Source organism: Rosa rugosa, chromosome 7, assembly GCF_958449725.1.
Source record: "Rosa rugosa chromosome 7, drRosRugo1.1, whole genome shotgun sequence".
Lineage (NCBI taxonomy): Eukaryota > Viridiplantae > Streptophyta > Magnoliopsida > Rosales > Rosaceae > Rosa > Rosa rugosa.
This window is the reverse complement of record NC_084826.1, coordinates 25,656,875-25,671,063: the sequence shown is the minus strand read 5'-3', so window position 1 is coordinate 25,671,063 and position 14,189 is coordinate 25,656,875. Positions and strand designations below refer to the sequence as shown.

The window sequence follows — 14,189 nt, the reverse complement described above, 5'->3', positions numbered from 1 at the left end:
AGTATGTTATCTAATGTCATGGCTATGAGGTAAGTTGTTTTATGCTATGATCTTTTTTTCAATACCTTGTCAAAAGGTATATAGTTTTAGATACATCATACCTATGTCATTTATTGGTTACCTGTTCTAGAGGTATGTTATCTAATGTCATGGCTATTAGGTAAGTTGTTTTCTGATATGTGTTTTTTTCAATACTTTTTTTTTTTTTTTTTGACTTTGTCAAGGGGAACCCAAAGGCTTCCTAGGCCCAAGATAAACCCTTTCGGCGCATGTGAAATGCTCTAACTATGCATTGCAGCACAATGTCTGGCCACTTTGACAGCTTCGGGGTTCGAACCTAGGTTGGGGAGCACACCCAATTAGGCAAGAACCACTAGGCCACTTGCAGTGGTTTGTTTTTTTCAATACCTTGTCAAAAGGTATTTAGTTTTAGATACCTCATACCTATGTCATTTATTAATTACATGTTCAAAGAGTAAATGCTAAAATTAATTATTAGTTATCATTTATTACTTTTCACTACCCCAAGGGTAAATCAGGCATATAGGACAACATAAAAAAAATATTAATTATACATCAACACTCTATAAGGAAGGTTTGCGTGTCAAATTCAATAAATTAGCATTTTAAAATCAGTTAAGCTCGACCGCTGGCAGTAATGGTAGCTGGTTTGCAACAGATATTTGTTTGTTATCTAAGCAGGCTTTAAGCTCAAGCCTATATAATGTACCATTAATCTCTTATGCAGTTATGCATGTAATCAATTCGGAAAAGCATAACAAGTCGTCGTCGTAGTCATCATCATCATCATCACCTTCTTCTTCTTCTTCTTCTTGAAGAAACCTCTGCAATTATATACTATTTTTTCTCTTCAACCCAGATTCTCCAATCCTATCTTGATTTTCAGCAGGCTTAATCTCGTCATTATCTTGGGAAAATACCAAAACGTTGGTATAAAAACTACACTCAGCTCAAATTTTAGTACAACTACTACTCTCAATCTAAATACTTCTCCCTATCTGGCTCTGTGAACTTTATCTCTACAATGGAATTGGAGAGCATTCTAGGATACCTGAAGAACAAGACTATCTTAATCACTGGAGCTACCGGCTTTGTAGGAAAGGGTACTATTTGTTTAACGATCCTAGAAAACTCAAGATCTTAGGCCAACAATTGTCATATAAACTCTAAGAGCTGTTGTTGATTTTTACTGCTCTCTCTCTCTCTCTCTCTCTCTCTCTCTCTCTTGCATGTTTACCCAGCTATTTTCTAGAACACTCAAGATCTTAGTCCAACAATTGTCATATGATCGAGGCTTCAAAAATATATATAATTATCATATAAGCTCTAAAAGCTAGCTATTGTTGATTTTTAATTACTGCTATTCTCAAAAACATATCTCAGGATGTGAGCCAGCAATTAATTTATACTTCTAACAGCTAATTATAATTGTAACACTTACCATATATACAGTCTTGGTGGAGAAAATATTAAGAGTTCAACCAGACGTGAAAAGGCTCTATCTTCTTTTAAGAGCTTCCGATGCCAACTCTGCCACACAACGCATGCATAATGAGGTTTATGGAAGAAAAATTCAAACTTAACTTCCATAAAAGTTGACACTTATTTTCACATATTTTTTTATTATTAACTTGTTTTTGTGACAATTATTTAGATTACAGGAAAAGAGTTGTTCAGGGTTCTGAGGGAGAAATTAGGTGCAGATTTTGATTCCTTCATATTAGAAAAAGTTGTTGCTCTGTCGGGAGATGTAATTTTTCAAGATCTAGGAGTGAAGCCAGTCAAACTAAAGGAAGAGATGTGCAATGAAGTACAAATCATACTTAATTCTGCAGCAATCACTAAGTTTGATGAAAGGTAATCGGTTATACATATAGTTCATTGAGAGAACATAGTTTTCTTTTAAATTTAAGTAAGAATGTCCTCACCAATTTACTTGAAATATAACTAAATCATATGCAATAGAAAATATTGTTTTCAATTTCACTAATTAGTAATTAATTTGCTATTTTTAAAAGGCTGCAAACCTCTTATTTCAGCCATTGGATGAAATCGATATGAACTTGTTTGTTCCAAAAATCCAACTTAAGAGAAACGCGTCAAAGACAACTGTCAATACATTGTATTTTTTTATATATATTATAATTGAAAAGTAAAATAATATACATTTGAAGGGAGAACTTCTAGCGACGACCACTAAAATGAGGACTTCATGAGGATTCTTTTGTGAGACCCACTTTTCTATTACATTTCTACAAATCAACCGTTAGATGCTTATTTATTCATGTGTAGATCATTTAAGAAAATTTTCAACCAAATTGAAAATCGTTAAGACATTCATAATTGTGATTTATCATATATGAACATGAACGGTTCAGGTTTGACAGATTTATTTCGTCCATTGATTTGATCTAGTTCGATACTTAACAATTAGCAATAAGGAAGAAAATTTCCAGAAGTGATTACTCATGCACACAGAAACATCTAACAGTTGATTTGGGTAATGTAATAAAACATGGGTCTCCCAAACCGTTGAAAATTCTCATGAAGTCCTCATTTTAGTTGTCCTCATTAGAAGCTCTCCCTACATTTAAATATTTTTCCTTGATTCAGAATTGATGGGTTAGATTCTTTTCTTATTAAGCGGAAACAAAAATCTTAATGACGCATAATATGAGCAAAATTACACATAATGATCCTCAGTTCTTAGGAGCGTACAAAAAGATCCATTATCTAAAGAACACCACCAAAGCCTAATATTATAAGCATGTGACATAGAAAACACTGTAGATCTAGAACTAGACTGTCACGCCCCTGATTTTTAACACAAATAAAAATCGATATATAACCCCATAATTATACATGCGTGATCGTTCAGTCATCAATACAAAATACATGGAGACATCTTCCTTTTAAACCAAGTACATATTGATGCCCTGAACCCACAATTTCAATATCGACCCGAGAGTCATATATTACATAAGCTTACGAATTAAATTGCCATAACAAAATAAAACGTAAATTCTCCTCAGAGTTTTGCTACATAGCGGAAGTCATAACAATGGCAAAGCCAATAAAATTTGCTTCCTACCCGTTATGCTGCCAACAAGCTACCTCAGCTTCAGCCACGATTACCCTGACCTGTAGGATTAACCCCTACACCATTCCATCGAATAGTGCAACGGGTTTCCACACAACAAACCCGGTAAGCTTATGAAAGCTTGTATGAGTAAACTCAAAACCATAAAGCAAAACACATTTCTTAAGTCACCATAACCTAAACAATGATAAGCACACATCTCACACCTACAACCATCAATTTCATATCTTTCCATATCGTGCTTACGTAAGTCAACTGGTGACTAAGGGCTCATGCTCAGATCCTCAATCCTAGCATCCAATTACACAAATTTTGGTCAAACAAGACTTTCTCAAGCAATGTTTGACGCCATCCTAACGCCCTATGGCGAATTCCAGAATCACACTCATTCCCTCCCCACTGGAAACTTTTGTCATCAACATGACATCAAAGGTGAAAAGCAATGAATCACCTTCCCATCCTCACCACAGAGTACTATTCGTCACCACAATGGCCCTTAAGATAAATCAAAGCATCAATAAATAAATCAAGAAGAAAACAAGGCAATTACAATTCAAGCAGTAAGCAAAACAATTCATAGTAACCCCTGCATATAATTTCGTTCAGGGAGTCACATTAAGTCAAGCAATTCAAGTCAAAGTAGTCATCGTAAACCCACACTCTGACGTTTGTAGGCAACCCCGACTATCACAGCAGTCTTCTCGATCATTGTTAACTTAATAACAATTCAGCTCCACTACCGAGCAGTCATCACACGGATCATCGCACAGATTTCACCGATCATCACGCAGATATTAATCATCCTACTGATCATCACACAGATTCCGTGGGTCATCACACAGATAGCAATTGTCCAGCTGATCATCACACAGATTTCACCGGTCATCACTCAGATAGCCATCATCCAGCTAGTCATCACACAGATTCCGCCTGTCATCACAGAGATAGTATTCATCACAAAGATTCATCACATTGATCTCAATGATTCATTACACAAATACTCCTACACAAGCCTTACATGACAATCATCACAAAGATTCATTGATGTCATCGATTCATTACACATATACTCCTACACAAGCCTTACATGACAATCATCACAAAGACTCACTGATGTCATCGATTCATTACACAGATACTCCTACACAAGCCTTACATGACAATCATCACAAAGATTCACTGATGTCATCGATTCATTACACAGATACTCCTACACAAGCCTTACCATATCTTAAATCTCACTTAAGACGGTCATATTAGACCCATGGTATCTCAACACATGATATTGTACAATCACAACTCAATACACAATTTCACCAATCATCACACAGGTAGTAACCACCCAACTCATTACACAGATTCCACCAATACATATATATCACACAAATATATATATATACGTAGTCATCCACTCAGGAATGTCACTAATACCACTATAGTCACAGTTAATCCCATAACTCCAAGGCAATATGGTAATTAGGCTCATAACAAATATCGTGAGATTTACTCACCTTGAAACTCCCGCTGCGTCTTCAATACAGAACAAAGCAACCAAACCACCCAAATTAGTTGTCCAAAGAATACCTCGTCACGTACTTAAGGAATTACAGCTCTGATTCAAATAACGAATCACAAAGAATAACGTTCGAAACCTTAAATCGAACCAAAATTCCCAAAGTGACGCCAATTAAGGCGAAACCACATCCGAGACCACCCAATGTCTCCGGAATACTTCCACGATCGATATGTCCAAACCACAAGTCGATCGGAAGCTCGAATCCTCACGGATCGAATAAATCCACCGGTATGAAACCGTAAAAATCATAACAATTCCATTCGAACTCCAAAATTTGCATATTATATATGGAAACGCTCGTATCAACGAGTAGAACATATATAATACCAAAAACAGTTCCCTACATGGCCGGAAAGCCACCAGAACGCCGCCACAGGCGGTGGCGCACCGCCGCCGGCCAAAACTCATTATTTCCCAAAACTCCCAACATCAAAAAGTTTCATCTAAGCATGCTTGTGAATTTTCATAACTAGCTCGAAGTCAGAAACAAGCATAAAGGATCGAAAACTACCTCACAAGCCGTGGATTACTGTTCAATCCGAGTTGAACCAAGTTTCACATGAATCGATCCAAACAACCACCAAGGATTGATCAAGGAGGCTGCTCTGAGCTCAACCAAGAAGACTTGAAGCCTTGCCGACGTTGGAGATCGGAGAACCGATCGGGTCCGAAAACACCCAACTGCGCCGCCTTGCTGCACTTCCTCCGCCGAGAATCGCGGGAAGAGGCTGCCACAGAGACGACCGCACGAGAGAGGCGAATCGATCTGTGCAGGTTTCGGGACCGGAGGTCGCCGGAGATCGCCAGAAAATCCGGGTCTGATCACCAGGTTCGGGTCGGATCAAACGCGGGTGAGGAGAGAGAACGGAGCGTTTTTGATTATTTTCCGGAAGGGTGAAAGTAAAATGGAAATAGTAAATTTCCAAAAGTGGAAACTCCTATTTATAGAACTTTCCCAAAACTTCCGCAGACCATAACTTTCTCATACGAACTCCGATTGACGCGTTCCGCATGTCCACGAACTCATATCGACATGCTCTACAACTTTCGTGAAGGAAGTTTTCGGAGAATCCCAACGAATAAAAAGTCAACCCTTGCGCCCTCCCTAAAATGGCGCTTCCTAAATAATTATTCGCCCGAAACACTTCCGCTCCATCCACGAGCCACGAAATCGTCCAATACCCACTAATTAAATTCCGAAAAATCCTCGGAAAATAATAATGAATTTCCGGGGTACTACATAAACAATATGTAAGAGGAAGTCAAACTCCTTCAACGTTCCTGACCTAACCCAACCCAGTTTTCCAAATTTTATACAAAATCACCTGGCTTCCACACCCGAACCAAAATAGATGCATGCATGCCCAATTCCTATGAAATTTCATTTCAACAATCCAAACCCACTATAGTTTTGCTTCCACTCACATATCATATGTCATATATGTAAATTCAGCTACATTAGATATCATTTTGTTATTCCTATTCAAACAGTCCACGCCATTTAAATCAATATAAACACACACATATACATACACATAAACACAATAACACGTCTTATATATGACTTGATATTAAGTGTTCTTAAATTATTAAATGTCAATACAGAACATAACATACATATCGAATGTGAAGGTATGATGTTGCGTTGGATGTGAATACATTTGGAGTTTTGAATATGTTGGACTATGCAAAAAAATGCTTGAAATTGGAGATGGTTGTCCACGTGTCAACAGGTTACTCTTTATCTTTAGCTTTGCTACTGTACTAATGGATCTTCCAACTCATTTGCACGTGCTTATGCTTCTTGAATTTGCTTGACCTGTGATGCATGTTTTCCAGCTTATGTGTGTGGTGAAAGGGCAGGGCTGATACTAGAGGACTCCTCTTCAATGGATGAGATGGCGAAAAAACCCAGTAAATTTGACTTGAAATCACAGGAAAAGAAAATGGTGGAGAGCAAGTTGAAAGAACTACAAGCACAAAACGCTTCGGAAGAAGTTATAACAAGTGCAATGAAGGACTTAGGCACCGCAAGGTTTTAGAGTTCGACTAACACTGCACCCTATCAACTCTCAAATATAGTTTTATTGGACTTTCTTAATTATTATTTGTTTATTTTCACCTTAGGTCAAAGTTGTACGGGTGGCCAAATACCTATGTGCTTACAAAGGTGATGGGAGAAATGTATCTAGGGCATGCAAAAGGTAATCTATCAGTTGCAATTATACGTCCAACTATGATTACAAGTACATACAAGGAGCCATTTTCAGGCTGGATCGAAGGTTTCAGGTAATGAGCAATGTAACCCCCTCATTATTTTATTTAACATATAATATATGTTTGACTAAAAATGATCGGTTTAAGTGTGCGTGTAAGGACTAGTTTTTTTTTTTTTTTTCTCTATTTGGTTTGTTGGTACAAGAAGAGAAATTGTAATAGAGATACATATTTATCTCTATGGATGTGTGTGCAGACCGTGTATATTTTCTGCTCATAATAGACCTGCGGCAACTACTCAAAGATGATGCAAAGATTCTACCCTAATTCCCAATTAATTTGGAAAGAAACTTCCCATATATGAACTCCAACAAATCTTAAGGGAAATCAATTAGGAATAGACAAGTCCTAAAAACCCTAGGGCATCAACACCACGATTTTAACACTCAGAAAAATCTTTTAAAGACATAAATACATAAAACCTAAAACCTACTTTCCAAAATCGGACTCCACATAAAACTGATGCAATTACCTGTGACTCTCTGAGATCAGTAAAGGGCTTTGTCATAGTTTTGTATGGGAATGCCAATACGATATGTACAAGAATTGTACCTACAATCTCCCCCCTTTGGCATTCCTATACAAAACACATCTAATCCATGCAAACTCCCCCTCAACAAGTACAAGAGAGACATCACAATTCATCATCCATAATTTTTTTGAAACACTTATCACACAATTGGTAGAATTCACAAGATAGAATAATGATACCACTGATTAAACATAGCATGTAAATCCAACAGATCACACAACACATTTAACATCATATTCTCCCCCTTTTTGAATAGGAATGACAAAGGCAACTTACGTAGCGGAAGCACAGTAGACACTAGCCCCAGTCGAATCAATCAGAGGAAGATAGTCCAAGTATTAATACTCCCCCTAAGTGTGATCATGTGATGAGAGATGCAAGAATGAAATGCAAACACACAATGAGTGGGTTGTATCCAAATGCTAAGAACAGATTTAATTCGCATAGCTTTTCCAACAAGAGCAATACCACTTAACCATAAACAAGAGTGCAACAAAATAAGTTCACACGAGTGAATTTATTCCGACAATCACAAGGTAAGATAGAGGGTGATCGAGTATTCTATACCGCTTGTTGTGAAGAGTGAACATATCTCAAGATGGGGTGTGTAATATTTGTGGAAACCTGAAAAGCAAGGCTCACATACGAAACACATTTAAGCACATAAACTTTATTCCCCCTTATAACACCGTGTGGGCATGATTTTGAATTTTTTCTTTTGGCCTTTCACACAAAGTAACATTTTTGCTCAAGAAGACTACGACCCTTGTAACGAGTATTATGCTAGCAGCTCCCAAGTCAGATGACTTTAGGGTACTAGATGTAACAAGGACATCCCAAAGAGCACATCTACTCGAGTCAATAGTTTCACAATCCACCAGGGTGACCAAACCATTCCCGTTTCTTCCCAATCCTCATATCGTTCGTCACGACCGAGGCCTGTTTACTTTGGGAATAGCCTGGCCATGCTCCATTAACCAACTACATTTTTTTTTTTTTTTATATCAAGGAGCAACCAACAAGAGTAATTTTGTACATGAGCAATGAGAACAAGCCAACCATCAATTAAAACTTACCACCACTTAGAGTATGTGTGCATGTGAGGTTTCAAGATTATAGAGAATATGTTGTTCAAGCTCACAATTACAGAGTGACGTAAGTACAAGTTCAAAACGTGCTAGGCACCTTATTGCACACAGATTTAAAGAAAAGAGTATGGCTCTTGTCAATCTAAGTTCAAAATAATCTGTCAGACACTCGGGGATACAAACCACTATTTTTCAATCCTAATTAAATTTCCAGAAACTGAACCTAACAATGCAGAAACGTAAAGAAATGCACCTATACTATCATGAAGACATACACCATGAATGCATGCAAAATGGATCAAGCGAAGTGAGAGTATCAATACTTAGAGCATCCACCAACGGTGCTTCTAAGTGATTCAAATTGAGTTATGTCTAAGGACCTAGTAAACGAATTAGCCAATTTGTGATCAGTAGGAACAAAAGCACGCTCAAACATATTATCAAGATTATCCATATGAGTAGAAAAACGATTATTTGAACCATTTTTAATCCATATTTGCTTCTGCTTCGTTTTTGGTTCCAGATTCACGGGGATTGAAGCCAGCTTTGCAATCCTGGCGATCAGATTCAGACCCTCTTTCAACTCAGCTTGCAACGAGGCATGTGAGTTAACTCCCAACGTTTTCCTCTGATTTTGAGTAGCCCTGCGAAGTATATTGCATCTAGGACGTATGTGTCCTAATTTTCCACAATAATGACAAGTAGGAACAAAGTTTTTGGAGTTGTGAATATACCTGGGCTGATGCACAGAGGTGTGCTTGTTAGAACTTACCGAAAGATTTTTCTGATGTGAATTAGTGACTTCATGAGATTCTGTTCTTTCAGCCAACTTGGAGCCAGATGGTTTGTCACTAGGGCTTTGTAAATTGCTTGATGAGCTCTCACCTTCCATACTTTTTACAAAAATCAAAGTTTGCATGACTCACCATTATATCCTAATCCTTCCTTATTACCATGGGCTTTGCCAATTCCCATCATCTTAGAGATTTTTTCAGACCCTATAGAGAATTTGTTGAAACTCTCCTTGACCCTCAATAATTCTTCCTGCAATTTTTCATTCTCAAGGGTTAGAGACACATTTAAGGAGGATTGAGCCTTTGTTTCAACCTGCAAAACCTTGATTTTGTTAATAAGCTCATCATGCTCCTTGTCCCAATTTTGAGATTTGACCTCACCCTGCAAAACTTTAATCTTATCATCAAGGTCAGTATGTTCTTCTTCCCATTCTTTTAAAGAAGTATCAAATTTTTGCTCAATTTTCACCTTTTCCACTCTTAAAGATTCAATTTCTTCTTCAAGTTTTTTATTTTTTCGAAGAACAATTTTGGAAGCATTATACAATTGCTTACACTTTTCATTTGTTTCTTCATCAAGAGTATCATCTTCCAAGTCAGAACCATCAGAAAAATCAATATTAAGAGAAGAAGTAAGAGCAAGATTTACCTCTTCATTCTCAGATTGAGAGCCTTCATCACTATCACTTCAAGTAGATTTTAGAGCCTTGTTTCCACGCAAATTATACCTTTTATTGCCACAATCGGCAGCAAGGTGACCAATTCCACCACACTCAAAGCATTTAGGTTTGTTAGGCAAAATTTTCGAAGAGTTTCCAAAGGATTTGTTTTTTAAAATTTTTTTGAACTCTTTTGTCAACAAAGCTAAATCCACAGAATCATCAACAATATAATCTTTCTTTTTAACAGAAGAGAAAGCAATATTTTTTACCTTTTTCTCGGGCTTGATCCTCATCTCAAAGGTTTTGAGATTACCTATCAGTTCGTCAAGAGAATAGGTGTCCAGGTCTTGAGTCTCCTCTATGGCAATTTGCTTGGCTTGAAATTTTGAAGGAAGAGCTCTGATAAATTTCTTGACTATTCGATGCTCCTCAAATGGATCATCAAGGCTACGGCATTGGTTTGTCACATTGAGAAGTCGAGCGTCAAAATCATCAATTGATTCATCTTCCCCCATGGTCATGTTCTCAAATTCCAATATGAGTCTTTGAAGCTTCTGACCTCTAACCTTCTTGTTTCCCTCATAAGTAACCTGAAGTAGATCCCAAGCTTGTTTGGTTGTGTCACAGTGGCTAATTCTCATCCTCTCCTTCTTGGACAAAGCTGTGAATAGTGAATTCCTTGCCTTAAAGTCACAAGTTCTATCACGAACTTCCTCTTCTGTCCATTCCTTCCTAGGTTTGAGAACCCTTGCAGAGCACCCTTCTACTTTCTTTGATTCTTCTGCCTTGGTTGGGTGTTCCCATCCATTCTCAACTATATTCCACATGTTTTCATCTTGAGAGTAGAGAAAAGCCCTCATCATAATCTTGCATTGTGAATAGTCTTCACTATCAAACAAAGGCGGGCAATTTATAGAACTAGAGGCTCTGTTATATTCACGTTCCATCCTTGACCACGGATCAACTAAAAAAGCTTTAGAACCTGCTCTGATACCAAGTGAAAATACAAGGACAGAATATGATTTTCTGGAAAACGAGGATTGCAGTGCACTGATCAATCCTTACTGGGCAGCAGAAACCAAAATAACAAACTAAACACCAGATTTTGGTTACGCAGTGAAAACCTCAAGTATGAGATTAAAAACACTGCGGGGCTCTTACTCTTGAGAACCCAAAATAAAGATCATCATATTGAAAAGGATATGTTCTTTTACAAACTTTGAATAGCACTAGCTCGGCTATAAGATTCACACAAAATCTAATACAAAGTTTGTCTTCCTTCTAGAACTCCTTCACTTGAACGATCTTCAAATCTTGTTCTTCTTTCTTCACAGTCTCCCTACTGATCTCGAGAGAGTATTATGCATATGAAACTATGATCACAAACACTTATACATGGACCAAGTGTTTTGACTCTTTGTGAAGACACAAACTCAAACAAACATGCAAGACTCTATCAAAATTCTTGCCTCTATGGATGTGTGTGCAGACCGTGTATATTTTCTGCTCATATAATAGACCTGCGGCAACTACTCAAAGATGATGCAAAGATTCTACCCTAATTCCCAATTAATTTGGAAAGAAACTTCCCATATATGAACTCCAACAAATCTTAAGGGAAATCAATTAGGAATAGACAAGTCCTAAAAACCCTAGGACATCAACACCACGATTTTAACACTCAGAAAAATCTTGTAAAGACATAAATACATAAAACCTAAAACCTACTTTCCAAAATCGGACTCCACATAAAACTGATGCAATTACCTGTGACTCTCCGAGATCAGTAAAGGGCTTTGTCATAGTTTTGTATGGGAATGCCAATACGATATGTACAAGAATTGTACCTACATCTCAGCATCAGTTTCAAGGATTACAAGAATGGGAATACATGTTTGACCAAAATATAAATATTCATGGATATATATGTATATATATATTAACTGTTGATGATTATGTACAGAACATATGATACTCTAATTGGTGGTTACTGGAAAGGGAAGCTCACAGGCATACCTGTCGATCCTATGTCAGTAGTGGATATGGTGAGTTTAAGTTGTATGCATATTTTTAACGTACCTTGTTTGATCAACTGTTTCTATTTAAAAAATCAATAGTGTGAAAATATTTTTATGTGGTTATACTACGAAAAGATTTGTTGAAATTCAAATTCATTCTCAAGCTGGTGTTACATAATAATTGTTGAATTATGTATGCAGATTCCGGTTGACATGGTGGTAAATTCGATAATTACAGCGATGGTCGTTAATGCGAACAAATCTGGCAAAATCATTTACCACCTGGGAACTTCATTGAGAAATCCCTTAACATTTTCTGATTTTAACAACTTTATGTTCCAATACTGCACCAAAAATCCATGGCTTAACAATGATGGAAGCCCAGTCAAGGTTGGAAAGTTGAAAATGTTGAGGAGTATGGACACTTTTCACTTGTACATGCAAATACCATTGCAGGTTTGTTTGTTTTTCACTTTTTTCCTTTCTACCAGAACATACACTAATACATTTATATTCTCGTAAACATGATCTTCATTTACTAGTTTCCTTTCATTCCTTTAAGGTATTAAAGTTCATGAACAAGGAATTTGACCAATATTTCCAAGACGTATACGTTAACTATAACAGGAAAGTCAAATCAGTGAAACGGTTGGTTGAGCTCTACAGAGCATATTTGCTATTCAAGGGCATGTATGTATATTTTGTTTCACTAATTCGATGATTAAACATAGATTGAGTTGTCTAATTATGTACATCAAGGTTGTATATTTGCATCACTGTGATGTTTGTTCACATTTTCGCTTGTAGCTTTGATGACACCAATGCAGAAGAGTTGCGAAGGATAGCAAGTGAGAACTACACAGATGCAGGCAATTTTAATTTTGATCCAAAGTGCATAGATTGGGAAGACTACTATATGCATACTCACATTCCTGGCTTTGCAAAGAATGTTGTCATCAAACACAGCCAAAGTCGACTTTGAAGGAATAAATTACTTCTTGCACTGATATTACAGGAAGGAGAATAAGTGTAATGGCTACTAAAGAGGTCACGAGTGTTGTATTCTACAAAAATAAAGATCTAGCTATAATATGTACGTTTTATTTATGATATTTTATGTATACTTTTATATATATTAATTATCCATTGGAAATTGCTTTTAGGCCTGTTTCATTTTTTTTTTGTTTTTAAAGGGGTTTGGAACCCAGCCAAGCTGGGAGGCTCGTCCACACGCCTGACTTATTATATTAAAATTAGAATTGTGCAAAGAGGGGGACATAACACCATGACCTCTAGCACTAGTACATAAATCCTCGTAGAGTACATCCTGGATAATCACATAAGCCTCCTCCCAAATATCATCTAGATAATTAAGACTAGCAAGATAAGCCAATCTATGGGCTACACCATTTGCTTCACTGAAAATATGTCTAATCTGAATAGAGTGAAAAGATGTCAAATATGACTTACAATCATCGATAATATGCCCTATGTCAGATCGATCTTCCACATTTTGTTGTAACGCAGCCACCACAAGTGAGCAATCACTCTCAAGGTCGAAGGCATCCCAATATTGGTGAATTGCCAAAAGAACTCCAACCCTACAAGCCTCTGCCTCCATATGAGTAGCAGAGATAACATGAGGGAAATAACGCACCATAGCTACAATACAAATGTCATCCTCATCTTGGACCACGATTCCAATACCACCATCACCGAATTCTGGCCTATAGCTACCATCCACGTTTATTTTCAGACGCCCAGTTGGGGGGAGCTGCCACTTAGCCTTGATTCTTGTCTTCTTAGTGAACCCAGCCACATGAAGCTTCCGATAATCAAGTAATAACTGAGAAGCCCATTGCCCTGTGTTGCATGCATTAAAGCATGTACCCTTCCAAATAACAATGTTCCTCTCCATCCATATGACCCATAGGTACATGAAGAAAGCCTCACGTTGACCACCCTGCAAAGCATCAAAAACATTAAGTACCCATTCTTCCAAACAACTCCCGGGCACATCTTTCGAGTTCAAGCCAGAGGAGCTAAGCAACCAAAGGCCCCCAGTGAACTCACAATCTCTAAATAAGTGAATGCCATCTTCAATAGCATTAAAGCAAATGG

General features: G+C 37.3%; 1 protein-coding gene across 4 annotated transcripts; it reads left to right on the top strand.

Annotated features, from left to right (window-relative positions):
- The first annotated feature begins 667 nt into the window (after nucleotides 1–667).
- LOC133720171 (fatty acyl-CoA reductase 3-like) lies at nucleotides 668–13,219 on the top strand. 4 transcript variants are annotated; one of them, XM_062146359.1, is made up of 10 exons: nucleotides 668–1,124; nucleotides 1,474–1,577; nucleotides 1,676–1,878; nucleotides 6,330–6,430; nucleotides 6,537–6,732; nucleotides 6,825–6,986; nucleotides 12,014–12,095; nucleotides 12,270–12,524; nucleotides 12,640–12,758; nucleotides 12,876–13,219. In XM_062146359.1, exons 1-10 carry the CDS (start codon nucleotides 1,046–1,048, stop codon nucleotides 13,048–13,050), a joined length of 1,476 nt encoding a protein of 491 aa, XP_062002343.1. In that variant the 5' UTR covers nucleotides 668–1,045; the 3' UTR covers nucleotides 13,051–13,219. The 4 variants fall into 4 exon arrangements, with proteins under 4 accessions (XP_062002343.1, XP_062002344.1, XP_062002342.1 ...); XM_062146360.1 differs by having other exon boundaries at nucleotides 12,631–12,716; XM_062146358.1 differs by having other exon boundaries at nucleotides 12,631–12,758.
- Nucleotides 13,220–14,189: the final 970 nt, after the last annotated feature.